The sequence below is a fragment of the Mastigoproctus giganteus genome, chromosome 5, assembly GCF_048544385.1.
Source record: "Mastigoproctus giganteus isolate SK-2022 chromosome 5, ASM4854438v1, whole genome shotgun sequence".
NCBI lineage: Eukaryota > Metazoa > Arthropoda > Arachnida > Uropygi > Thelyphonidae > Mastigoproctus > Mastigoproctus giganteus.
Window position 1 is genome coordinate 202,536,107 of NC_143579.1, and position 26,940 is coordinate 202,563,046.

At 36.2% G+C, this 26,940-nt stretch overlaps 1 protein-coding gene across 1 annotated transcript in view; it reads right to left on the reverse strand.

Moving 5' to 3' along the window:
* The window catches only part of LOC150086013 (glyoxalase domain-containing protein 4), an 88,316-nt gene that overhangs the window by 35,781 nt on the left and 25,595 nt on the right, over nt 1-26,940 (reverse strand). Inside the window, exons 4-6 of the mRNA XM_090373650.1 lie at nt 21,264-21,408; nt 13,020-13,070; nt 5,441-5,520 (exon numbers count right to left, since the gene is read on the reverse strand). Of these exons, the coding sequence (XP_090229776.1) occupies nt 5,441-5,520; nt 13,020-13,070; nt 21,264-21,408 (276 nt within the window). The remainder of the gene's footprint in view (nt 1-5,440; nt 5,521-13,019; nt 13,071-21,263; nt 21,409-26,940) is intronic.

The following is a 26,940-nucleotide window of genomic DNA, read 5'->3' on the forward strand; positions in this document are numbered from 1 at the left end:
TTTCAGTATGTACAAACACTGTGATGAATTCCATCAAAAAAATTCAATGTAGTAAATTTCAATTGTAGTCCACCTGATTATAAATAATGTAGGAACTATGTTTTTTTGTTGGCTTACACTTTGCATCAGTTTTCCTATCATCCTTGTTTAGAAAATATATTTTGTTTATTCACATTTTTAAATTGGTATATGTAACTGGTACTGATATGAATGCAAATCGCAGTATTCCATTTTATTGTAAAGACAAAATATAACTTATTAATTTCAAGTAGCGAATAAAGCCATTAAACATTATATTCACTAACTAAATCTTTGAGAATTCTTGGCACTCAATTACCACTCATCCTTCACTACTTTTACTTTCACTGAGTTATAAAATAAATACATACAAACTGTACATGGCCTTTAGATCCCTCCCCCTCAATACTAACAAAAGTGTATTGCCAGCACTGTATTCAGAAGTTCTTTCACCAACTGGGTGAGCTTTTCGAAACATTAAATTTGGAAAAATATAAAATTATAAAAAGAGCCTAATATGGTTAGCACAGTAATTAGGCTCTTTTATATCTGTATAAGGTCAATTAGAGATAATTATATTAGTCATCTCCAATCATATGGCATTGAATACCGACACCATGAAAAGAGTAGTGCTCTTCTTGCTACCGTGTTTTTAAATTACTTTAGTTTCTTAGCTCTCTTCTTTTTATTTTCATAATTTTTTATTTTCAAACCTTCCTTGTGAGAATTTAGATACGTATATACAGGGTTGTTAAAATTAAAGTATCCCTATCTAGAGGACTCTGGAGTGAGTTCTAAGGCTCGTGCTGAAGAGAAATTTGGACAACAGGTACAATAAAGAATGCACTCATAATTTATTGGAAAAATTAGTTACAAAATTTGTCACTGAATGGCACATAACTATCTTAGTTACAATTATTTAAATAACTTATGTTATTTGCATAATCATAAGTTATTGCCACAGCACCACTACTCAGCTCTACTGTACTGTATAAAAAGCAAAGCAGTCTCTTCAAAATCATACAGTAGATATTTGCCTGCACTACAGCAGCAATGCCAAAAATGTTGCAGGAAAATGCGCTATTAGTGAAACTGTACTACCAGAACAGCAACAATGAGGCTGCGGCTATCAGAGAATTCCAGCATCAGAAGCGCATTAGGCCCACGTGGACTTGACTGTTTGTGGCGTTTGCAAAATGATCATGAAATTTGAAGCGACAAGGCATCTTGGTGTTCAACGAGGTAGAGGTCAAAAACGAGTGGACTCCTCTCGTGTTGAAGATGTGGCTATGGCTGTCGTAGATTTATCAAGTCAATCTCCATGTGGTAGTTTGCCAGCTGTTTCTCGTGAAGTGGACATGCCATATTCCACTGTAAGGCTAGTAATGCGTCGGGTGCTGCGGTACTATCCTTACAAGATGCACATGCTACAGCAGCTAAAGCACGGTGATGCAGATATTCGTTTCGCATACACACTTCAGTTTCTGGTGCAAATGACAGTGGATATCACTTGGCCATGGAACATCCTTTGGAGTGATGAAGCCCACTTCTCCTTAAATGGACAAAAGAATGCTTACACCTATTGCATTTGGGCAACAGAAAACCCTTGAGTTATCCAAGAGGTCCCGCTGCATTCTCCAAAAGTGACAGTGTGGTGTGGATTTATGGCCACATTCATGATTGGGCCATTTTTTTTGAAAAGGTAACACCGACTGGATCCCGCACCTGTTCCGTCACTGGACAGCGATATTATGAAATGTTGGCAAATTTTGCAATACCAGAGATGCAACAACGTAGGTGCCTTCAGGATACCATATTCATGCAAGATGGTGCACCACCCCACATCCATGGTTGTGTACAAAGATTGCTAAGGCAACACTTTACAGATGAACGGGTCATCAGCCGTTGTTTCCAGACATCTTGGCCACCCTGATCACCAGACTTCACTCCATTCGACTTCTGGTTGTGGGTTTTTTTTTGAAGAACCAGGTGTATTAGGAAGGATGTCAAACTCTGGCAGATCCGAAGGACAGCATTAGACGTCATGTGCTGGCTATTCCAGTTGACATGTTATGTTCTGCTGTAGAAAATGCTGTTCTTCGAATGGAAACTGTTGTTGACCAAAATGGAGGATGCATTGAAAAATTATAGCACTTTTCAAGTGATTTGGATTGTCACAGTGCCATACAGTGACAAATTTTGTAACTAATTTTTTTCCCCAATAAATGGCAAGCACATTCTTTATTGTACCTATTGTTCAAATTTCTCTTCAGTACGGGCCTTAGAACTCGCTCCAGAGCCCTCTACATAGGGATACTTTAATTTTAACAACCCTGTATTAGGTGAGTTATCTAAAAAGAAGCTTCTAAATGTATCTTTTCTAACGACTTAATTCATTGAATAACTTTATTGGCAATGTGTAGCCATTTGTTACATTTGCAGAACACTGTTGGAAGGGAAAAAAAATTTAAAAAATCATAAAAAAAAAAAAAAATCTGTGAATACTCAAAATCAGGACTACACAACCCACAAATACCGAGGACTCACCATATTACGACCTCCACTAGCTTGCATTTCTCAAGTGGAAGTTTTCCTACTGCACTTAGGTACCTTCTTTTTTATAGTTAAGAGAATATGCACCCGACTTGTAGTAGTAGAGGCATGTGATGCAAGAAAGCAAGCTTATGTAGAATCAGCCTCTAAAAGTTTGCCTAGTTCCTCCTTGAATTTATTTAGGCTATCAACTTCTACAATGACAGATGGAAATTTGTTCCAGCAATCAACTACCCACTGGCTAAAGGCATATTTCTGCACATCTACATCTGACTTTCCTCAATTTGAATTTATGCCTCCTCAGGTTCGTAATCTGAGCAAGAGGAAGAATCCCATTAGAATTGAGCCTGCTCAAACCATTCAAGGCCTTATACACCTCAATCAGATCACCTTGCAGGTGCCTAGTCTCCAGACATAGCAATATGCAGAACTTAAGCCTTCCTTGGTAAGAGGACCCTTTCGTTCTCCTCACCAATCTTGTTGCCCTTCTCTGTACTCACTCAAGCAACTCTATATCCTTCCTAAAATGAGGCCTCCAGACCAGTATGCAGTACTCAAGTCATGACCACATCATTGCCTTATACAAAGGAATAATCACCTCCTTTTCTCTACTGGAAAAATTCCTGTATATCATTGACAATACCTCACGATCTGCTCTGGCAACCTATTTTCACTGCTCAGAAAACTTCATATCTGACTGTACAATTACTCCCAGGTCTTTTTCATTTTCTACCACCCTAAGTGTAGTACCACACAGTCAGTATGTTTCTCTGGAGCTACTTCTATCCATATGCAGTACTTTGCATTTGTCAAGGTTAAACTTCAGTTGCCACTTCTCAGCCCATCTACCCAACTTTTTTAGATCCTGTTGCAGCAACACACTACTATTACTGTCATTAACAACCCTCTCAACCTTTGTATCATCTGCAAACTTGGACATCAAGCCTGTATACCTTCATCAATATCAATGATAAATATACAAAATAACAATGGGCCCAACACAGAACCTTGGGGCACTCCACTAATAATAATAGTGGAGTCTCCCATTTGTAATGTGCATGCTTCAATATTAAAAAATAGCAGTCAGATCATGGCAGACAGGATTCTGGTATAGACATCACGAGTTCACAAGAGTTGGTATGAACTTTATGAGATTTGAGTATTCATATAGTATTGTTAACTGCTTTGATAAAACTGCAAGAATTAGTATACCTCTCTGATTGGCTAACTGTGACCATACCCCATAAATAACTGAATATATTCTATTTGATCTGGATATTTAGGAGAATACTGATCACTAGACAGCATGAAAACTTCCACACAGAAAACACAGGGGCAAGCTTAGTTTAACAGAGTGAGACAGAGATAAGCAACTTCCAGGTTGGAAGCTATGCACTAGGCAATGTGAAAGCTTCACCTGAGAAATGCCATATACTGCATTGATGGTATACTGTAATTAATGCTTGAAATGTGACAATAATTATACTGGGTAATGAGATTTTATAAAAAAAAAAAATGAGAGCATCAATCTACTATTTGGACAGTCAGTTGTGATTGCCATAGTATTTTAGTGGGAGGAATATTACCAAGTGAACACAGCATGCTTTACTGAAAGATCAAACACAAGTGATCAAAGAGGTGCTGAGTAGAGGTCTTGCCTAATCCAAATCACTAATCATATTGCAGTTGATAATGATAATTCTATATGGACCAAGCTCTCAACCAGCTACAACCAATACATAACTCCACAGAAGTGACATGGCGCATAGGTAAACACTGCTAGATTATCATATGATGGATTTCAGCACATATTATTATGCATTTATACTAAAGGTTAAACTGCGGGAGAGTCAAAACAGTTTCTCAGGATTCAGGTAGTCGGGGGGGGGGGAGGCCTGACTTACACAGATTCTACAGTCATAATCAGGTTAGTAATATGACAACAATGGTCCAGTTGCAAACGCTACTGATCCTGGTCACATCAAATTGATTACAAAGGGCCACCATAAACTTCAGAAAAAAAGACACCCATTTTCTTACTTCGAATAAACAACTTTCAAGATCCCACTCCACCAGGGCCTGTGAATTCATAGTTAGGCCATATTTATACTTCATATATTATTGAATACAAAAATTTTGTTTTATGAAACTTTGATAAAACTGCAAGAATTAGTATACCTCTCTGTCTTTCTGTACTATCATATACTTCTCTGTACTATCATAGAACAAATTAATAACTGTATCTCTACAGTTATTAATTTGTTCTATGGCACACAGTTACATTAAAGAAGCAGTTTTATCTGCTGCTGCTGCTGCTGCTGTTGTGCCCAGCATTCTTAGTTTTTAATATGAAATACTAAAGCCTTGCTTTAATGGACTATGTGGAGGGCCTTATCCACTATTTTTGGTTGTTTGTCAAACTCAAAAGATACATATAGTCACAGAAGTTGGTAGAACATTGTAAAATGCCAAATGTAAAATAAAATAACATTAAATGTTATAATACTGCATTTTACTGCACTTATTTTGTGGAGTAGAACAGCTTGAAATATTTTTGTTTCATATAGTGGCAGTGGAAATGCCACACATTGACTGGACCTCACTGGAGGTTCAGATAAACCCTTACTGATTTCTGACATGCTCAACAGACTGTTGGAAGGTGATGGAGAGGAAAAACCTAGCTCCCTCACAGTCAGCTTTATTGTGAAAATATTTTAGCTAATGATAAATACCAACAGACAGACAGTTATATCATCGGATCCTGTATATGGACAAAAAAGTCTGGTTCAGTGGATGCTGTGCATTATTTCTAAAGTACATTAAAGAGAGTACTGTACTACCATGTCCTATCAGTACCCTGCTATCTTACCTGGCAGTCTGCATAACCAAGAACAGCATGATTCATTCCCTGGGTATATATTTTCATTCCTAACAATCCATTCCAGTATTCTTAAAGAACAAAAATAAGTGATATTTATATTTGTAAAAGAAAATATCCAAAAATTACATCCAGAAAAGTTTTCAAAACAAGTATTGTTAAAGAACAAAAATTGATGGATGATATTTATATTTGTAAAAGAATATATCCAGAAAAGTTTACAAAAATTTTTCTATCAAAAATTACATATTATGGAAATTATTCTTCTTTGTAAAACAATGAGAAGTGAAAAAAAAAAAAAATATATATATATAGCAAACTATGAAAATTAATTCAATATAATGCTTCAAATGTTGGATTACGTCATTGAAAATGTTTGGCATTAATTACTCAGGATCAAGTGTGCCAGTTCTTATAATGTGTATGTTACACAGTTTTGTTGGGTATTATGCCTGTACAAGTGTGTCAAGTGTGTAAATATCCAAGAATAGTATAATCAAATTGAGTGACAAGTGGCACTCTGTTTTGGAGGACATATAAAGGGTGTTTATGACAGATACAGCAAATATAGTTTTAGATTAGTTCATAAGTATTTCATGATAGCCATCACAAATTTATATACTGCTGCTTTCTGTACTGGCAGTCCTATACTGCAATCCCATGATATTATATTAATGAAGATTTCTCAAGGAATAATCCATGTAGAGCTGAAAAATTAAAAGCAAAATTATGGTTTCAAAGAACATTTGGCCAATGAAATGCAACTGAAATTATGCAAAAGTGTAAACAATTGCAAATAATATTGGATGCTCAGATCACGTACTAGAGATGTTTTTACATATCTGTCTAACATCCATCATGTATTCAGTGACAACAAATATAACATATGTTCAGCAGTTCAGCCATTATGTAACAAGTTAGTTAATGTAAGCAGGTCACTATATTTCAAATATGTTAAAATTTTTATTATGTTTATGTGATTTGTAATGCAGTTTTCACCTTTTCATCTGAATTTTAATTACAACTGAATAATGCAATGATTTAATGGTTAATGTTATTAAACATTAAATACTTGTTTAATAAGACAAATTTAATACTTCTGTTAAGATTAATATAAAAAGCAAATACCTTTATGTATTTAGTAAGCTGATAGCCTGAACATTATTTTCGCAAACTACAATAAATTTTAAGCATGAACGAAGAACATTTTATTTCTGCACATCTGCTACATTGCCCATTCAATCCTCCAGTCAGAGCATGATAACAAACAATATCCAGTGCTTCAGTTATGTGATATTGTATTAAAAAAAATAATACATTACTTTTGAGGTTTTGTAGGAATGATATATATGCAGAAATTTTGCAGGAAAGATATATATGCAGGACTTTTGCCAGCAGGAACAAGGAGGTGATTATCCTGTTGTATAAGGCCACATCTTGAGTACTGCATGCAGGTCTGGAAGCCTGATTACAGGAAGGATGTGGATCTGTTGGAACAGTTGCAGAGAAGAGTAATAAGATTAGTGAGGAGAACAAAACTATACTCTTACCAGGAAAGGTTTCAGTTCTACAAATTGCAGCATCTAGAAATTGGGCACATGTGAGATCTAAATGAAGTGTAAGGTTCTGAATGGACTGACTAAGCTAAATGTTGATAGAGTCTGTATGCTTGCTCAGACAACACACACAAGAGATACAAACTTGAGGAAGGATGGTTGTAGGACAGATGAGCAGAAATCTCCTTTCAGCCAGAGGATAGTTGATTGGTTAGAGAAAATCTCCACTGGCATTGTGGAAGTGGATAGTTTAAGCAAATTTAAAGAAGAATTAGACAAATTATTAGAGGGATGGACAAGCAATGTGAGAAGTTTTTTTTTTTTGTATAAGCTTGCTTCCTTAAATAATTTGGCAATACTAATACTAAAACCCCATTCAACCTACAACTGGTATAAGAGTAAGAGATTTGCAGATTTACTTAACAAGTACATGTCAATGCTGAAAAAAAGTTGCGAGTTCAAGTTAAATTTGAAAGTATCTGCAATTCTGCCCAGACACGACAGTAGGGAGTATATGATGAGAGCCTTGTCAATCAATTCGGCCCTGGAGAGATTGTGCAAGACTCATGAGGTAGAATTTTTTCAGCGAGGTCTGTGCTTGCAAACAGGAGAGACTGCTTCTACAGGGATGGGATACACTTAAATAGAAAGGGTGCAAGAATATTTGCTGATGCTATCGAGGCAGTGTTAGATGGGTCGGAAAACTACTAAATTGGGGGATTCACAGACTAAAAGATTAATGGTAGCCTCAGGCAGATGCAAAAGTGATTCTTGCACTACTATTTGTAGAGAGCAGCAGCCTAAAGATCAAGTTACTGGATACTTCAAGAGCTGCTAGGAGTCATCATGGAACAAATAAATACATGGGCTGTGTTAGGGTAACTAAGAGTAAGAACATGTGCATATATACTTGCATGTACACTAATGCTAGAAGTATAGTAAATCAAACTGATGAATTTGAAGTGCTGATCAAGATATCAAAGGCAGATATTGTTGCGATATCAGAGACATGGTGTCACACAGATATAAGCAGTGCAGAACTGGAATTTGGGGAGTACAATGTGTACAGAATGGACAGACAGGATAGGAAGGAAGGAGGGGAGGGGTTATGCTGTTAGTTAAGAAACACATAAAATCTAAGGAAGTGCATCCAGTTGACATGGGTGGACATTGCAATGTTGAGTCTGTCTGGTGTGACATAAACACTGGAAAAGGGAAAATGACAGTAGGAGTATGTTATAGGCCTAATGACTCTGACGAGTGTTGCAATGAACAGTTGTGCAGAGAAATAGAATGGGCCAGTAAATCAGAATGTCTTGTAATGGGAGATTTTAACTTTCCAGATATTGACTGGAATTTGTGGATTGGTCACTCGCACGCTTTAATAGCAAGACTTTTGTGGATTTATAGGATTGTTTTATACAGCAACATGTTCGAGGGTCAACCACAGGGAGTAATACCATTGATCTGATTATCAGCAGTGATTATTCATGCATTAAGAATTTGCAGATAAAGGAACCACTAGGTGACAGTGATCACAGTGTACTGATGTGGGATTTACTTAAAGACGTAACTAACACCAAGGGTAAAGGGAAGGGTTTTTGTTTTCATTAAGTGACTACAGTGGTCTCAGACAGTTTTTAAATTCTATACAGTGGGATCAACAGATGATGTTACCAATGGTGAATTCTAAAGGGAACCCTTTAGGGACTTAACCTTGGATGCTACTAGGCTTTTCATACCAATTAAGAAATGATGTTCAAGGTTCAGGCCTAAATGAATGTCAGATGAATTAATGAGGCTCGTGGCAGAGAAGAAAAATGCATGGGATGCACATAAATTATCAGGCAACAGAGAAGCCTACATCAGATATAAGCTAGTCTGTAATCAAGTCACAAAGGAGGTTAGGCAGGTGAAGGCCGATTACGAGAAATCTGTGGTGAAGGATGCAAAGAGTTCTTTACTTATGTAAACTCTAGAAGAAAAGGGATGAATCAGATTGGACCACTTAACATAGATGGTTCGACTATTGATGATCATGCTCAGGTAGCTGATAAACTGAATGAGTATTTTGTATCAACATTCACACATGAGGAGTTATTCATTGAATGAGGGGAGTGCCAGAAGTTTATCAAACTCTAACAGGGAGCTAAGTGATTTTGTAATAACTGAGAGCAAAGTGGAGGAGAAATTGTTGAAGTTAAACATAAAAAAGGCACCTGCATTGGACGGGATCTATCCAGTTATATTAAAGGAGGCAGCAAAGAAAGTAAGCAAATCCTTAGCCATAATTATGAGAGCTTCCTTGGATACAGGGGAGATGGACTGGAGGTGTGCAAATATATCACCAATTCACAAAGGGGGTTCAAAAGATGACACAGGTAACTACAGACCTGTTAGTTTAACTTGTGTTCCAGGGAAAATAATGGAATCACTGGTTAAAGAAGCATTGCAGGATCATCTAGACAAGTCTGCAGTAATAGTTAAGACACAGCATGGGTTTGTTAAAGGGCAGCCTTGTCTGACCAGTTTGATTGGATACTACGATGTGGTCACAAAGGATACTGGATGCAAAAAATAATTTTGATATCATATACTTCGATTTCAGGAAAGCTTTTGACACTATTGCACATAGAAAACTTCTGTACAAATTGGAGAGGTATGGCATTAAAGGCAAGTTACTGTAATGGATAAAGGGATGGTTGAGTGGGAGATGGTAGAGAGTGGTAATAAATGGATACTGCTCTACATGGACTAATATTATTAGCGAAGTACCCTAGGGTTCGGGTGCTGGGCCCATTGCTGTTTTCTGTATTTATCAATGACATCGATGAAGGTATATGATACAAAGGTTGGCAGGGTCGTTAATGACAGTAAAGGCAGTATGCTACTGTAACAGGATCTAGAAAAGTTAGGCAGATGGGCTGAAAAGTGGAGTTTAATATTGACTGAAGTTTAATATTGACGAATGCAAAGTACTCCATATGGGTAGCAGTAACCCAAGGAAAACATACCAACTGTGTGGTACTACACTCAGGGAGGTGGAGAATGAAAAAGACCTGGGGGTAATTGTGCAGTCAGATATGAAGTTCTCTTAGCAGTGCAGATGGGCTACCAGAGCAGGTCATAGCGTTTTGTCAATGATATATAGGAATTTTGCAAGCAGAGACATGGAGGTGATCATCCCTTTGTATAAGGCAATGGTCAGGCCACACATTGAGTACTGTATACAGGTCTGGAGTCCTCATTTTAGGAAGAATGTAGAGTTGCTAGAACGAGTACAGAGAAGGCAACAAGATTGGTGAGAGAAACAAAGGGATGCGCTTACAAAGAAAGGCTTAAGTTCTGTAAGTTGCAGCATCTGGAGACTAGGTACCTGTGAGGTGGCCTGATCGAGGTGTATATGGCCTTGAATGGTTTGAGCAAGCTCAATGCTGATGGGATACTTCCGCCTACTCAGATTTTGAACCTGAGGGGGGCATAGATTCAAATTGAGGAAAGACGGTTGTAGAATGGATGTGTGGAAGTTTGCCTTTGTCCAGCGGGTGGTTGATTGCTGGAACAGGCTTCTATCTGTTGTTATGGTGGTTGATAGCTTAAATAAATTTAAGGCTGAACTAAGCAAATATTTGGAGTGACCAGATGGGTGAAATGAGAAGGTTTTTTTTTTTTGGCTGATGCCGTATAAGCTTGCTTTCTTGCATCATATGCCTCAACTAATGCTAATGACTTTTGTGGCTACCAGATGCCTTACACATCATGACAAGCCTACTGCAAGCAAGAAAACCAGTGAGAAAGTTTCATCCATAGTCCACAAAAATCGGAGGGAGTTTTATCTGTAGTTCACAAAAATCAATGTGTGAGGTAAGCAGAGAACTTGGCATACTGCAAAAACAGTGTAGAGGGAGTTGTGGGCAACTTCATTGCTAAGCTGAGCTTATCAATGAGAGGTGTCTTAGTTCTCTTCTTGCCACAAATGCTACCTGTTTCACAAAAATAGGCTCCTAAATATGTAATTGTTGCACAAAATATGAATCATCCTCTATTTACCTTTCAAATTTTTTTTTTTTTTTTAAAGTGCTATCCTTTATTTAAAGTATTTATTTTTTATTCATATATGGTGCAGTCACACTAATCCTAACAATTAATGCTTACTGAAATATTTGTATTTAGAGGATTATAACATGAAAACACATTTTACATATATAAGTTATCAATTTATGTATATATTTATTTTTCAGAACATATTACACAATACAATATTCCCTTTTTAATAAATAAATCATAGATTTTTGTCTGGTGAACTGATATATCATTTTCTGCAGTCAATTCAATGCATACTCATATATAAAAACATAAAATAGTATTAGCATTAGCACATGATGCAAGAAAGCAAGCTTATATAGCATCAGCCAAAAAAAAAAAAAAAAAAAACCAACAGATGGAAGTTTGTTCCAGCAATCAACCACCCGCTGGCTAAAGGCAAACTTCCGCACATCTATCCTACAACCGTCTTTCCTCAATTTCAATTTATGCCCTCTCAGGCGATTATTCTGAGCAAGAGGAAGAATCCCATCAGCATTAAGCATGCTCAAACCATTCAAGGCTTTATACACCTCAATATTCAAGTTTCACCAAATTAATTTGAATAAGTCCTTCTTGATCCTCCTCATTTTCATTTTATTGTTAATCTAATCTGTAAATCTCCTCTTGGCTTATTTCAATTTCTTGGGTCCCCAACTGTTATCAGTTCTTCACTGTCCTCAATGTCACTGTCCCCAGTTTTTAAATCTTTTAGAAAATCATCTGATTTTAAACAAATTCTTCAATGAGGTCTCCTTAAGTTTGTGTAATACAGAATCCCAGGCTTCAGCAAGAGAACACACCATGTTTTAAAATTATCTTTCTTATGTAGTTTTCATACCTTAAGTTTGCATTATTACAGGAAAAAAATGATTTTTTTAGTACTATAACTTAATTTCCTGAATCATATTTTTGTTTATTAGCCACAATATAGGTATGCAGTTAGGAGACAGAATATTGTTGCAATGTTGTCATCATCACTTCACAATTCATCCACATCTGGATGACATTAGTACAATCAAGAATTCATTGAGCCTTTTCTGGTATTCATTTCTTTTAGGTGTCTTTTTATGGATGAAAAAAAAAAAAAAATTCTGAGAAAAACCAAACAGCAAAAATTCTGTATTTACCTAACCTTTCTTGTGGCCTTTGTAAAATAGAAACAGAGTAGTTTTTAAAGACTATAGTTTATATGATTTTCCTATCATCAATAAATGCAATTAGTGGGTTCAGATGAATTCACACAAGGCATTAGCTTCAATAACTCTTCTCATTTTGAAACTTGGTGCAGAATATTTTTTATGAACTAAATTTTCTTTGGTAAAACTCTCCAAAATGTGGCATTCTCATCTGACTCAAACCCAATTTGAATAAATTTATGCTGAAAATATTCTATAGCAGCAATATCACTATAAAGTCTTTCATTGCTTATACGCAAATAACTATTCCATAGCACTTTTAAATGTTTATCCATCCATTCAAGGCCTTTACAACAGGAATATCACATTCAGAACCCTTGCTATCTTAGCCTGTGTGATTTGCCCTCTTCCATCCTGCTGGCCACTCTCCGCTGCATGAATCACTCATGCATATGGTGCCTCGTATACCTGGACCACAAAGTGTTAATTACTTAGATATGCTCGGTATCCATGCACAACTGAACTTAGTGCCACGCAGTCAGACTATTCTACTTGAAACTACCATATTAGCACATCAGAAAAAATGTACACATGTGCTCATTTTTATCAATCACTTGATCTTGTACACAATTTGTTTGATTTTCAAAGAGTAAGTGTGAAAACTAATATACCTTACTTTTTGTCCACCAGCATAACATAACTAAAAATTGCAAACATTAATTATTAAATTAAATACACACTTTGAGAATTTAACTTGAAGAATCTCAAAAGAAATTAGTCTTGAAAACTTACCTAATGAATTTTTAAGATTGGAACTTGCTAATGTAACCATTTTAACTGGGTCTTTAAAAAACAATACAGATCTGATTAAGTTTATGAGATATGGCTAAAAACAAAATTTAAAAGAATTATTCAAAACATTTGCTTACAATATATTACTTGAACTCTAAGAGGAAACTTTTTAATTTTGCAAACTTTATCAAACTTTAAATAAGTGGGGCTGGCCAATTTCATGACACGTGTGGACATTTTAGATGGCATGGTAAAATTCTGAATTCACCACTGATTGATGGTTACCAAAATAACATTCTACTTAAAAATTAATTTTTTTATATATATTTTATTATTGTTATACTGTTTTAATATCTACAAAATTCATTCAAATGAAAACTTCAAAAGTTAAATGAAAGTTGTATTTTACAAACAAGGAAACTATGCACATCAACCTTCAAAGTAATCCCCATTACATACAACACATCTCTGCCAACATTACAATGTTTAGATTCCTCAAGAGAAGCTTTGTGGTTGGTATCAAAGCAATTCATGTACCACTGTCTTGACCTCTTAATCTCACAAGGATGGCAATCCTCTTGGTGCATTTTAGTGGCCAAAAAAAGGTGGTAATCACATGGAGATAAGTACGGTGAACAAGGAGGAAGGGGGCTAATATTTCAATCATCTCATATAAGATTCAATGTAGAATGGGCAGTGTGAGAATGGATCTTATCATGATGTAGGCATACAACTGAAGACAGATGTTGTTTGTTGTTTGGTTTTTAGGAGCATTAGCAACTAAGGCCATATACTTTTGAATTGTAAATGGGACAGAAGCACATTAGTTTGTCACGAGTCACTGCTTCTCTCTCTCTCTCTCTCCAGATAATGTCCTGAAACACATCTTTAAGATCCCAGAATACAGAGAGTAATACTTTCTTGGCTGATACTTGGGCATGGATATTCTTTGATCAAAGTTATGGCACCACTCTGAACTTGTGCATTTGGTTTCCAATGTATAATAGTGCACCCAGGATTTGTCTGCAGTACCCATGTGCTCTAAAAAGGCGTCCTCTTCATATTCATACTGTTCAAGAAGCACAGAACACATTAAGTTATCAGCAATGAAACTCCTTGGTGACAATTGTATGCACTGAACCAACAGTAATCTTGCATTCTGTAGCAATTCCTTCAATAGTAATGTGACAGTTTCCTTGTGTGAGTTTTTCCACTGTAACTATGACTTCTTGTGTCATGACATAATGCACCTTTCCTCTAGCTAAGGAAAAGCCTCACTGCTTTCAATACTGTTCTTAAACTTTTTCACCCACTTGTAGACTTGCCATTGACTAGTGCATGCTTCATCATAGAGAGCCAAAATTCTGTAATAAATTTTGGCAATTTTATTCTTTCTGCATTCAAAAATTGGATTAAAGATGCCTTGGTGAATTGTAATTTTTAAAATTGACTGTTTCCAAATAATATCCAAAAATGCTGCTGTGCATCTTCAGACATTCAATAATCTGACAGAAGATTAGCATTAGTAGAGGCATATGATGCAAGAAAGCAAGCTTATGCAGCAACAGCAAAAAAAAAAAAAAAAAAAACCGCTCCCATTTCACCCCTCCATTTGTTCCAAATACCTGTCCAGCTCAGCCTTAAATTTATTTAGGCTATTAACTTCCACAACAAAAGATGGAAGTCAGTTCCACAAGGCAACTACCCGCTGGCTAAAGGCAAACTTCCGCACATCTATCCTACAATTGTCTTTCCTCAATTTGAATTTAGGCCATCTCAGGTGATTATTCTGAGCAAGAGGAAGAATCCCATCAACATTGAGCATGCTCAAACCATTCAAGGCTTTATACACCTCAATCAGATCACCTCCCAAGTGCCTAGTCTCCAGACACTGTAGTCTGCGAAACTTAAGCCTTTCTTCACAAGAGCAACCCTTCGTTCCATTCACTAATCTTGTTGCCCTTTTCTGTACTCGTTCTAACAGCTCTACATTCTTCTTAAAATGAGGCCTCCAGACCTGTATACAGTACTCAAGGTGTGGCATGACAATTGCCTTATACAAGGGGATAATCACCTCCTTATCCCTGCTAGAAAAATTCCTGTATATCATTGACAAGACACCATGAGCTACTCTTGCAGACTGTCTGCACTGCTCAGAAAACTTCATATCTGCCTGCACAGTTACCCCCAGGTCCTTTTCATTCTCTACCACTGTCAGTGTAGTACTACAGAGTTGATACGTTACTTTGGGGTTACTGCTTCCCATACATAATACTTTACATTTCTCAATGTTCCATACGGCTTCATTTGCCACCTCTCAGCCCATCTGGTCAACTTTTCTAGATCCTGTTGCAGCAACATACTGTCATTAGTGTCCTTAACAACCTTCGTATCATCTTGAATGTGCAATGGTACCAAAAGCCTTTCTAAGATCCAAATATATGAATCAAAGTTATTCCCTGCATCCAGTTCCTTTGTGACCACATCATAGTATCCAATCAAATTGGTCAGACTTTAACTTAATAAAACCATGCTGTGTCTGAGCTATAACTGAACTCTTGTCTAGATGATCCTGCAGTGCTTCTTTAACCAGTGCCTCCATTAATTTGCCTGGAATAGAAGTTAAACTAACAGGTCTATAATTACTTGTGTTGCCCTTTGATCCTACTTTGTGAATTGGAGTCACATCTGCACAACTCCAGTCCATGGGTAGCTCCCCTGAGTCCAAGGAAGCTCTTATAATTATGGCTAAGGGTTTGCTGACTTCCTTTGCTGCCTCCTTTAATATAACTGGATAGATCCCCCCCCCCCCCGGGTGCCTTTTTTATGTTTATCTTCAACAATTTCTCCTCCACTTTCCTCTCAGTTATTACAAAATCATCTAGCTCACTGCCAGAGTTTAATACACCTCTGGCATTCCCCTCCCTGAATAACTCCTCATGTGTGTCAATGTAGATGCAAAATACTCATTAAGTTTGTTAGCCACCTGAGCAGGATCATCAACAGTTGAACCATCAATATCAAGTGGACCAATCTGATTCATCCCTTTCCTTCTGGAGTTTACACAGGTAAAGAACTCTTTGCTGTTTTTTTTTTGCATCCTTTGCCAAAGATTTCGCATAACCTGCCTAATCTCCTTTGTGACTTGGTTACAGACCAGCTTATATCTATCATAGGCTGCCATGTCACCCATTAATTTATATGTATCCCATGCATTTTTCTTCTCTGCCACATGTCCATCTGACATCCATTTAGGCCTAAACCTTGAATAATATTTCTTAGTTGGTATGTAAAGCCTAGTAGCTTCCAAGATTAATTCTTTGAATGCTTCCCATTTTGAATTTGCTGTCGGAAACATCATCAGTTGGTCCCACCGTATAGAATTTAAATACTGTCTCAGACCACCATAGTTGCCTTTACAAAAGCAAAAACCCTTCCCTTTACCCCCAATGTTATTCCCTTTGAGTAAATCCCACTTCAGCAAACTGTGATCACTGCCACATAGTGGTTCCTTTATCTGCAGATTCTTAATGCATGAAGAATCACTACTGATAATCAGATCAAGAGTATTACTTCCTTTAGTTGCCTCCCGAACATGCTGATGTAGAAAGCAATCATCCAATAAATCCACAAAGGCCTTGCTAGTAAGTGAGTGACCAACTCACAAATTCCAGTCAATATCCGTGAAATTAAAATCCCCCATTATAAGACTCTCTGATTTGCTGGCCCACTCTATTTTCCTGTACAGTTTTTTATTATATTCATCAGAGACATTAGGCCTATAACACACTCCTACTCTCAATTTTGATCTCCCAGTGCTTATGTAACACCAAACTGACTCGACACTGCACTGTCCATTAATGTTGACTGGCTGAACTTCCTTGGATTTTATGTGTTTCTTAACTAATGGCATAACCCCTCCTCCCTTCCTATCCTGTCTATTCTTCCTGTACACATTGTACTCCTCAAATTCCAGTTCTGCATTCCTTATATCTGAGTGACACCACGTCTCTGATATCCCAACAGTATCTGCCTTTGATGTTTTGATCAACACCACAAAGTCATCAAATTTATTTACCAAACAACTAGCATTGGTGTATATGCAAGTATACATGCACCTGTTCCTATTCTTAGCTACCTTAACACGACCCATGTGTTTACTTGTACTGCAATGACTCCCAGCAGTCTCTGAAATACCCTGCATCTTGTTTTCCAGTGTGCTGCTCATTCTAATAGAAGCAGTGCAAGAATCACTTTAACCTCTGCCAGCAGCCACTGTTAATCTATTAGTCCGTGTATCGCCCCAAGCTAGCAGTTTTCCAACCAACCTAACACTGCCTCGATAGCATCAGAATATATTCTTGCACCCTTTCTATTTAAGTGTATCCCAACCCCGTAGAAGCGGTCTCTCCTGTTAACAAGCAAAATTATTTAAATTAAAAAATTAAAGCAATTAAATTAAAATTTAGTTTATTGTTACAAGCATTAAACATCATAAAAAGAATATGTTGACTGAAGAGGATGATATTTACAATATGTCCTATATACCAAGTATGCTTAGTTGAGTGATGATAATCAGTAGAAAGCGTATGACAAAAAGTCCCGAGACAGCCTAACATAGAGGGAATGAGAGCTGGGGTATCAGCAAAAATAATGTTTTTTTTTATTATAATAATATATTATTTATTTATTATAATTTATTATAATAGAAAAGCTTTTGATATTGTTGCACATGGAAGACTGCTGTACAAATTGGAGCAGTGTGGCATTGGAGGCAAATTGCTGCTATGGATAAAGGGGTGGTTGAGGGGGAGAAGACAGAGAGTGGTAATCAATGGACACTGCTCACCTTGGAATAATGTTATTAGTGGAGTCCCTCAGGGTTCAGTGTTGTCCATTATTGTTTTCTGTATTTATAAATGATATTGATGATGGTATATCAAGCTTAATGTCCAAGTTTGCAGACGATACAAAGGTTGGCAGGGTTGTCAAGGACACTACTGACACTATGCTGCTGCAACAGGTTCTGGAAAGGTTGAGCAGATGGGCTGAGAGGTGGCAAATGAAGTTTAACATTGACAAATGTAAAGTACTACATATGGGAAACAGCAACCCCAGAGGGTTGCTGTCAGGTACTACACTGACAGTGGTAGAGAATGAAAGGGACCTGGGGGTGGTTGTGCAGGCAGATATGAAGTTCTCTGAGCAGTGCAGATGGGCTGCAAAAGTAGCTCATGGTGTATTGTCAATGATATATAGGAATTTTTCTAGCAGGGATAAGGAAGTGATTATTCCCTTGTATTAGGCAATGGTCAGGCCACACCTATAGTACTGTATACAGGTCTGGAGGCCTCATTTCAAGAAGGATGTAGAGCTGCTGGAACAAGTACAGAGAAGGGCAACAAGATTAGTGAATGGAACAAAGGGGTGCTCTTATGAAGAAAGGCTTAAGTTCTGCAAATTACAGTGTCTGGAGACTAGGCACCAGCGAGGTGATCTGATAGAGGTGTATAAAGCCTTGAATGGTTTGAGCATGCTCAATGCTGATGGGATTCTTCCTCTTGCTCAGAATAATCACCTGAGAGGGCATAAATTCAAACTGAGGAAAGACAGATGTACGATAGACGTGAGGAAATTTGCCTTTAGCCAGTGGGTGGTTAGCTGGTGGAACAGACTTCCATCCCTTGTCGTGGAAGTTGATAGCCTTAATAAGTTTAAGGCTCAGCTGGACAGGTATTTCGAACGAACAGAGGGGGAAGTGGAAGTGTTTTTTTTTTTTTTTTTTTTTTTTTGGCTGATGCTGCATAAGCTTGCTTTCTTGCATCAAATGCCTCTACTAATGCTAATGCTCAAACAGAAACAATTCATTGGTGTAACATTCCAGTTCTTTCTGTTTCAGATCACTAATTGTATAAAGTACAAGAATGGTGTACATTCTTATACTTAAACAGTCTACAGCAAAGAATATTCATGTGTGGATCTACAGAGACATGCTGCAATGAATGTACTCCTCCAGACAAGTCTACCATCAATTGTCTGTACAGCAAATTTAAGAGAACTGAGAGCATCAGAGATTCAAGATTCATTCATACAAAACAGTGGCATATCTGTCAATTCTACCGATATGTTTAGAAGATATTGTATACAATCTCTATTAAGTGAAGATGATCTTTCAGTAGCAATTCTTATAAGAATTGCTGTCAAAAGATCAAATCAACTTACTGCACATCTTTGGCATATTTTGAGTCCATATTTAATGGGCAGCTGATTTCAGAGAGATTAGAACCACCAAGGAATCCATAACTTGGGCAATCTGATTTATTTCTTTTTATAGAAGGTTTTAAAGGGTACTGTGTATTCAAATCACTCTCATTTCGCTAAAAAGCTACATTTCACGCTTCTGTATGCTGAAAGATGCCATGTTGACAAGCCACTTTGATCCTCACTTATGTGAGGAATATTGCTACAATTATTGATAGTGAAACAAGACAGTTTAATTATATTGCATCATTTTGAAGACCTGTAGTTAGAAAACAGATAATCACACAGAGCTGAAATTGAGAGACAAGAAATGATGCAAGAAAAAAAAATAGTACACGAGGGGGACTGGCACTGCACATCATGCAGAAGTGAGCAGTTGTGTAACAAGTTTAGTCAGTTCACAAATGATACCCATATCATTTTAATTTATTAAACTGTTCAGTGTTATGTCCACCATAAACAACATGCTGGAATTGTAAAATGCTATTATCAATTATCACTCATAACATCTTTGCAATATTCCTAAATTGTCTTGTTGTTCATCTTTTAAATTTGGCAGAAGTTTCAACATTGTTATAGTGTGCTTTATTTTTCAAATACTCCCCCAAAAATCACATGGTTTAAGGTCAGGTGAATAGGTTACCAAGCAGTTGGAGAAGATGGGAAAAAAAGCAGCAGTGTCACCGAATAAGCAATAAGTGGCAGTACTTCGTCCCACACAAAAACTACTGTTTCCAGAAATAACATAGTAGGTGACAAGTTTAGTATCGTGTATCAGTCTTTGTTGACCATTTTGGACCATTTTGTTGAACTTCCTAAAAGAAGGGTTCTATAATGAACACAGTAGTGAAATTGCCTTCATGGCATATGGGTGTAATGTTCTTCACATCCCACAATTCTGGGTGTTGTCACTCAGTTGAAAGTGCAACTCATCAGTCCACAGATGTTTCAAGATTACTTGATGATAGTTACTGCACCATGTGCAGTTTATAGGGGTACCAATGTTGCAAACTTCCCTGCACCTTGTAGAAAGTTGAAAAGGTTCATTTATATAGCAACCATTCTTCCACCAGCAAGTGAATGCAAATTATGTGTTGTTTTTGTCTGGTTCTTGTGAACAAAGTGATGGTGATATTGCAAAGAACAGCTGTCACTGAAGAGCTGGTAGAAGAATACCACAAAACATTTGACTTCATTATGTACATATTTCCAACTCAGAAATAAACATAATAATACCAATGTATGTTTTGAGTGCTTTCTTCAAACAGTACAGTTTATCTATGCATCATGCTGCTCAAGGAATACCTTATGTGTGTTCTTTTAATCATCTCAACAATCTCATAAACAATGGCCTCAGAACTAGTCATCTTTCTCTGATAGGGCATAGAGACAAATTACCCATCTCCTCAAGCTTCAGTATCATGCAGTGTAACTTGTATTTTTTGTTTGTTATTTGGTTTTTAGGAGCATTAGCAACTAAGGCCATATTTCTCCGAGAATATGCAGTGGTCATTCCCTGACCTTTCCACATCCTCCATATTTGGTGGTGACGGGCTCGGACCCCAGTCTAATCAAGAAGCGTGTGCTATGTACTACTGCTGCTGCTGCTGCTGCTCCTTCTCACCTGGCTAAGGAGGCGCACTGTATCTTTTTGACAGATATTTATATTTTGATCTTTTCAAAGCTTGCGTGCTTATATTAAAAAAAAATAGAAAATCACAAGTAATATCTAGTTGTACATTACACCTGCACTGGATAAATAATTCTTTTGGTCAGTCATACATAACCAACATGTTTTAGGTCATTTTATATTATTTAATTAAATTAACAATACTGACAAATGTCAAGATCATTAATATCATTATTAAATGAAATTTTCAAACAAATGTCAGTGCAACATTCTGTACTTTAATCTCTCATCAAAATAAATAACAGCATAAAAAAAAAAAAAAAAAAATATCAGAGTTCGTAACAAGATCTAACCTAAATCAGAAGGCTGAGGTTCATTTAACAGATGAAATCTGTAACCTCCAGGGGCTTCCAGTGTATGTTTCCCATTCTCTTCTTTCACTGGCCAGCCATGTTTCTTTGCATTTTCTATTGCCTCTTTAGATTTTATTGTAATACCCTGGTAGTAAGAGAATTTGTAATGTTTTAATTAAAATGAAAACAAAACTTAACTGAAATTTTCAATGTTTTATATTATTCTATGTAAATTGCATGTGGTTTACAAAAGAGACAAGAAAGGCACTTGGCTTGGGTGACAAAATCTGGGACCCTTGATATTAAAATAATATTTCTTTAATAATCAAGGTATAATTAATTTTTGGCATGAATGCTAAGAATTGAAATTGTCTTGATTATATAGTGTGTTTATCAAGTCCCATCCAAGTCAGCAATGCTTCAAAAAAGAAAATGTCCAGAAGGATTTGCTATCTGTGAGGAGATAGTCACATAGCAGGTTTCATCGACTGCTGAAAAAACAGCATAAGATTACTAAGTAGCACTTCTGATTGTATTATTCACAAAATGATACTGCTCATGCATAAAGAATACAGTATCTTCCATACTAAAAGCATCAACAGGTATTCAGAAAGTTGAAAGCCACTACCACAACTGAAGGCAATCAAAATGCAAGCAGGTCTGAAAATCTGAACAAATTCAAATCACCAACAATTTATAACAGAGATTAAAATGTCAACTGATTACACTGTCATTATGAATAATGTAAGTATTTATTTTTAACACTTCAGTCAAAAAATTATTATTTTTTTTTAACTTCTCTAGAAAGACCTACTACAGCTGGGGATTACAAGAAAAACTTGAGTGTATTGCCAAACTAATTATATTAAATCCTTCACCACATATTTGTTAGTTACTTCAAAACAATATAGACCCAATACAGAGAACCTGAACAAGATTAACAAAGGGTAAATATGTAACTGAGAAAAGATATAAAAAATACAAAAACTTGCATACAAATAATATAATAAATTAACACATTTGAAGAAAAATGAGTGGGATAAAAGATAAACAGTAATTCAAAGTATAAGAAATAACGTTAAGGAAAAAAAGTTAAATTAATTGATTAAAAAATGAGAAATTAAAAAAAAAAAAAAAAAGAAGGGAACTGCCTTGCTTGAACTTTCCCCTATAATTTGAGTATCATTGCAAAGGAGGTTTCTTTATATTTTACAGTAATAAGGTGGGTATATCGCTCTGTTTTATAGAAACGTACATTTAAATCAATCAGTCCTGTCCGAAGGTTTCTTTGCTACAATAATACTTTTAATGGCAGAGGATACCAAGTTTTTTTCAGATACATGAGCAGTTTCACTCTAGGAAGTAGCAGAGATGAGATATAGTTCATCTTTATGCATATTGAGATGATATTTACTAAAGCTAAGTAATTCAACATAGGCTTTATTGTGATCAAAGTAAAATAACAATGTATAATACTATAATTTGGTACAGTTAGTATAATAAAATAAGACAATTTGATTGGGAAGAAAGAAATCTTGACAATTTAAGCCCAAACAACTCTAAAGTAAATCAATAAATCAACTCATTTAAAGTGTCAGTAATTATTTACTTATGCAACATAAGGAGGTCAATGAGAATTGCATTTCAGCTTTGTTCCAGAAAAATTACAATGGCAGAAAATATTCTCCATGTAAATGAAATAAGTTGCAGCAGATCAAAATCAAATAAGTCAAAAGAGAGGTTAAAGCAATGATAACAGGATATAAACATGCTTATTTCATAACAATATCATAGTCTTGATGCAGCTATACCAAAAATGATAAAAATAATTTTAGAAGAGATTCAGAAGTCAGTCAGATAAATGTGCCTTTCTACACATTTATTTATTATGTATCACAATATATCCAGTAGAATATACTCATAAAAAACATAAATAATTAATTTATAATACAATTCATAAATATTTGTTGTAACATTATCTTTGGCTGTGAAGATTATAAGTGGCTAGGATTGGAGGCATTCGCAATTTTATTCTAACTGTTTTATTACAATCAATATATCAGTTTAATGTGTTAACAATGGATTCCTTACCAATAGAGAGAGAGAGAGAGAGAGATGTACTAAACTTCTTAATTAGTGGCAAAACTACTAGGTCTGTCACAATGCACATGGGGTAGGGGAGCCCAACAGTTTATTTTGTATGGGGATGTTTCAAGATTATAGTATCAGTATATGAACATGAGAGGAAGATATTACTCTTTTTAGTGAATAATGGCAGGTGTCAATATAATGTGTTAAATGTCAGGCACTTAAAATTAGTTATTTCATATAAATCTGAAAAGAAACATCAAAAGAATGGGTTTGTAATAAGAGGAATGTATGGCCTCCATCTAGTAGTTAGCCAGCCTAAACTTCCAATGGTACAGGTTTCCATTAGCTGCCTATGAAGTCCACAAGAACTGTTTCAGGGTAAGTATCAATAGCGGCAAATTCTGCAAGGAAGTAAGCTCATAACGGCATCAAAATAAACAAAAATAATAATATAATAAAGTAAAACACAACTATCCACCTCATCTATTCATCTTCTCTCATAATTTGTCTATTTTTATGCACAAAGTGCCTTGTGTCTTCACCATGCCTGTCTAAATTTAATAACTGGACTCAGAGTGGAAAGATTTTCATGAAATATTACATTTGGTTCTTTTAGAAAGATTTGTTGAGCCATCCCAAATGTGCCTAGTTTCTAAGCACTGCAATTTGCAAAAATGAAGCCTTTTGTATCTTGTTGCTCTTCTCTACACCTGTTCTAGTGGTATAATTTCCAACTTTTAAAAAGCTGAAGGTTGGACAACTGTAAGAAGGAGAAAAACAGGAGCTTTTCTGGAAATGTTGCAGACTTTGCCTCTTCAGAAATGCTGAGTCAGTTTTGTTTATAACAACAGTCCAGCTGTCTATACTTGGCTGTCAAGAGCATTTATAAAGTTTTACCAGGAAAAATAAGATCTAAACTCAGTTTTTTCTTTCTCTCTCTTTTTTTTTTTTTATATGGCAGAATATTTTCTCCCTCAGCATTGCTATGGGTGTTAGCAATGCTGAGTGTTATCGCAATTCTGGGTATTATCACTCAGTTGGAAGTGCAACTCATCAGTCCACAGATGTTTCAAGATTACTTGATAATAGTTACTGCACCATGTGCAGTTTATAGGGGTACCAATGTTGCAAACTTCCCTGCACCTTGTAGAAGGGCGCCTCCGTAGCCAGGTGGGAAGGAGCAGCAGTGCATAGCACACACTTCTTGATTAGACTGGGGTTTGAGCCCATGACCACCAAATACGGAGGATGCGGAAAGGTTAGGGAATAACCACCGCATATCCCTGGAGCAATATGGCCTCAGTTGCTAATGTTCCTAAAAAAAATCCAAATACCAATACCTTGTAGAAAGTTGAAAAGGTTCATTTATATAGCAACCATTCTTCCACCAGCAAATGAATGCAAATTATGTGTTGTTTTTGTCTGGTTCTTGGAACCAAAGTGATACTTTGTGATGGTGATATTGCAAAGACAGCTGTCACTGAAGAGCTGGTAGAAGAATACCACAGGAATTGTTAAAACACCGAGTACGATTTGGATTATTTATTATACTTCAAGGTTCCTTGTGCACTTGTCAGTTCTCCAACCAAGGACCACTATACGTCAATTCTTTCTCCTTTCATAATAGCTTCTGGCAGGTTCTCACACTGAAATTGAAAGAAGTAATGCACTGCAATTTGCAGAAATTTCCCACTGAAGGCAAAGAAATTTGCCTTCAGTGGAAACTAGAAACTTCTCCACAACAAATTTCAAATCTTAAAATGGTGCATTGCCAATTGCTGAAATTTGTGATGCCTCGTCATTTATAAGATCACCACTTTTCAATAAAAATTTATGCACCATGTAGTCATGTGCAGCAATAAACTACTATCTCACTGAATGAAAGAACAGAATCTTCTCTTGTTTTAGACCCTCCACTATCTAGGCAGTAGAAATGCCTATGACTAAGTCAGAATCAACGTCTGTAATTCAAACCCTCTGATGGGTTTGAATTACAGACTTTCCACATGAGCAAGGAATCATATACCAGAATGCTTTCACCAGCCAGAAGTTTGTGATTCAAGTTCTTTTTCTTGGGAAGTTAGTTAATTTGTTTTCTTCAAAACCTTTGGAATCACGAACTGGACTAGGATATAAGTCAGTATCACTCACTAGTGATTGCTTATTGCCCTTTTTAATTTGATAACTCTGAAAAGTGCTTATATTTATATGGTTTTTCTCACCACTTCTAGCTTCTTTAAATAGATTTGTCAGAGGCTGTCATTCTACCAGCCTGCTTAAGTATTTATCCAAAGATGACCAATATGTACACATACATGCTTCAAAATCTTTTTTTTTTACTTCAGTGATGTACATTAATTTAAAGTGTTTAAAGCTATCTTTCCTTTTATCACTTCTTTCTAGATAGTAGTAAATGTCCACCAAATATTCATCCACTTTCATAAGAAGGCATGCAGCTCATTTTTCAGCATACAAAACTCAATCTTCTCTTTTAGTACCCTTGCAACTCCAGTTTTCAGGCCTACCATGAAAGGAAATTATCAATACATTATTGTTGTTGTCTTTTTAAGGAAGCCCATACACTTTCAGGTTGTTCAGAAGTAGCTGCCCAATTTTGTATCCAGCAACGTCACCTTCCAATGCTGGCACTGAGAACAAACTGCTTTCAATTTGATATATTTAGTTTCTTAGGAAAGGTCACCACAATGGGATACAGCTTGGTCTCACTCTGATTACTACAATTTGTAGCAATAAAAAATGGTACATTTTACAGAGTTACATTTACTCTGTACAGTGTTACATCCCTGACACTGTACAGAGCCAACTCTTCTTTCCCTCTCTGTGCAATTTCACTAACGATGCCTGTTGATTTCACAATTTCACTATCAGAAACATGTTTCTGAACAATACGTCTGCATGATTAGCACAAATCAGAGGAATATTATTTTCTATGATAATGAAAACAAGCATCTGGCACACATGATGATATCATTGTTACTGTGAAATGCTATATGAGGTACTACTACGAGGTACACAATAGTACCTCAAAACTCTAAGAATTTTTTAATATTTCTCCAAGGATAGTTGACAGTGCAAGGGCACAGGGAAAAAGGTTGGTCAAACTAAAATAAAATAAAAAGCACTGCAGGGGCAAGTTTATGCATTACAGTTGTGCCCCTGTATCTGCTGATTCAGTTACCAGTGGTTAACCACGAAAAAAAAAAACGAAAAAACTTAACACGTACTACTTGCTTATCCAATACAACGCTTCCCTTTATTTTTTACAATGTCGCGTATGGTTTGGTCACCAACATTATAATGCTTCTTTAGAGATTTAACGGATGCACCATTTTCAAACTTTTGAATAATTTCAAGTTGTTGTTTAATTTGAAAGCACAACTCTTGCGTTTGCCCATCATTTTCGCAATTTCTAAACAAAAAAAAAAAAAAAGTTACTATAAAATAAAAAAAATAAAAAATTCCGACATCCCTGACATAAATAACGAAACAAAATTTGTCCTTTTGTGGTGTGACGGAACAACAATTGACGCGATGCACTAAATCAAATTAAATATTTGGTCTCTCT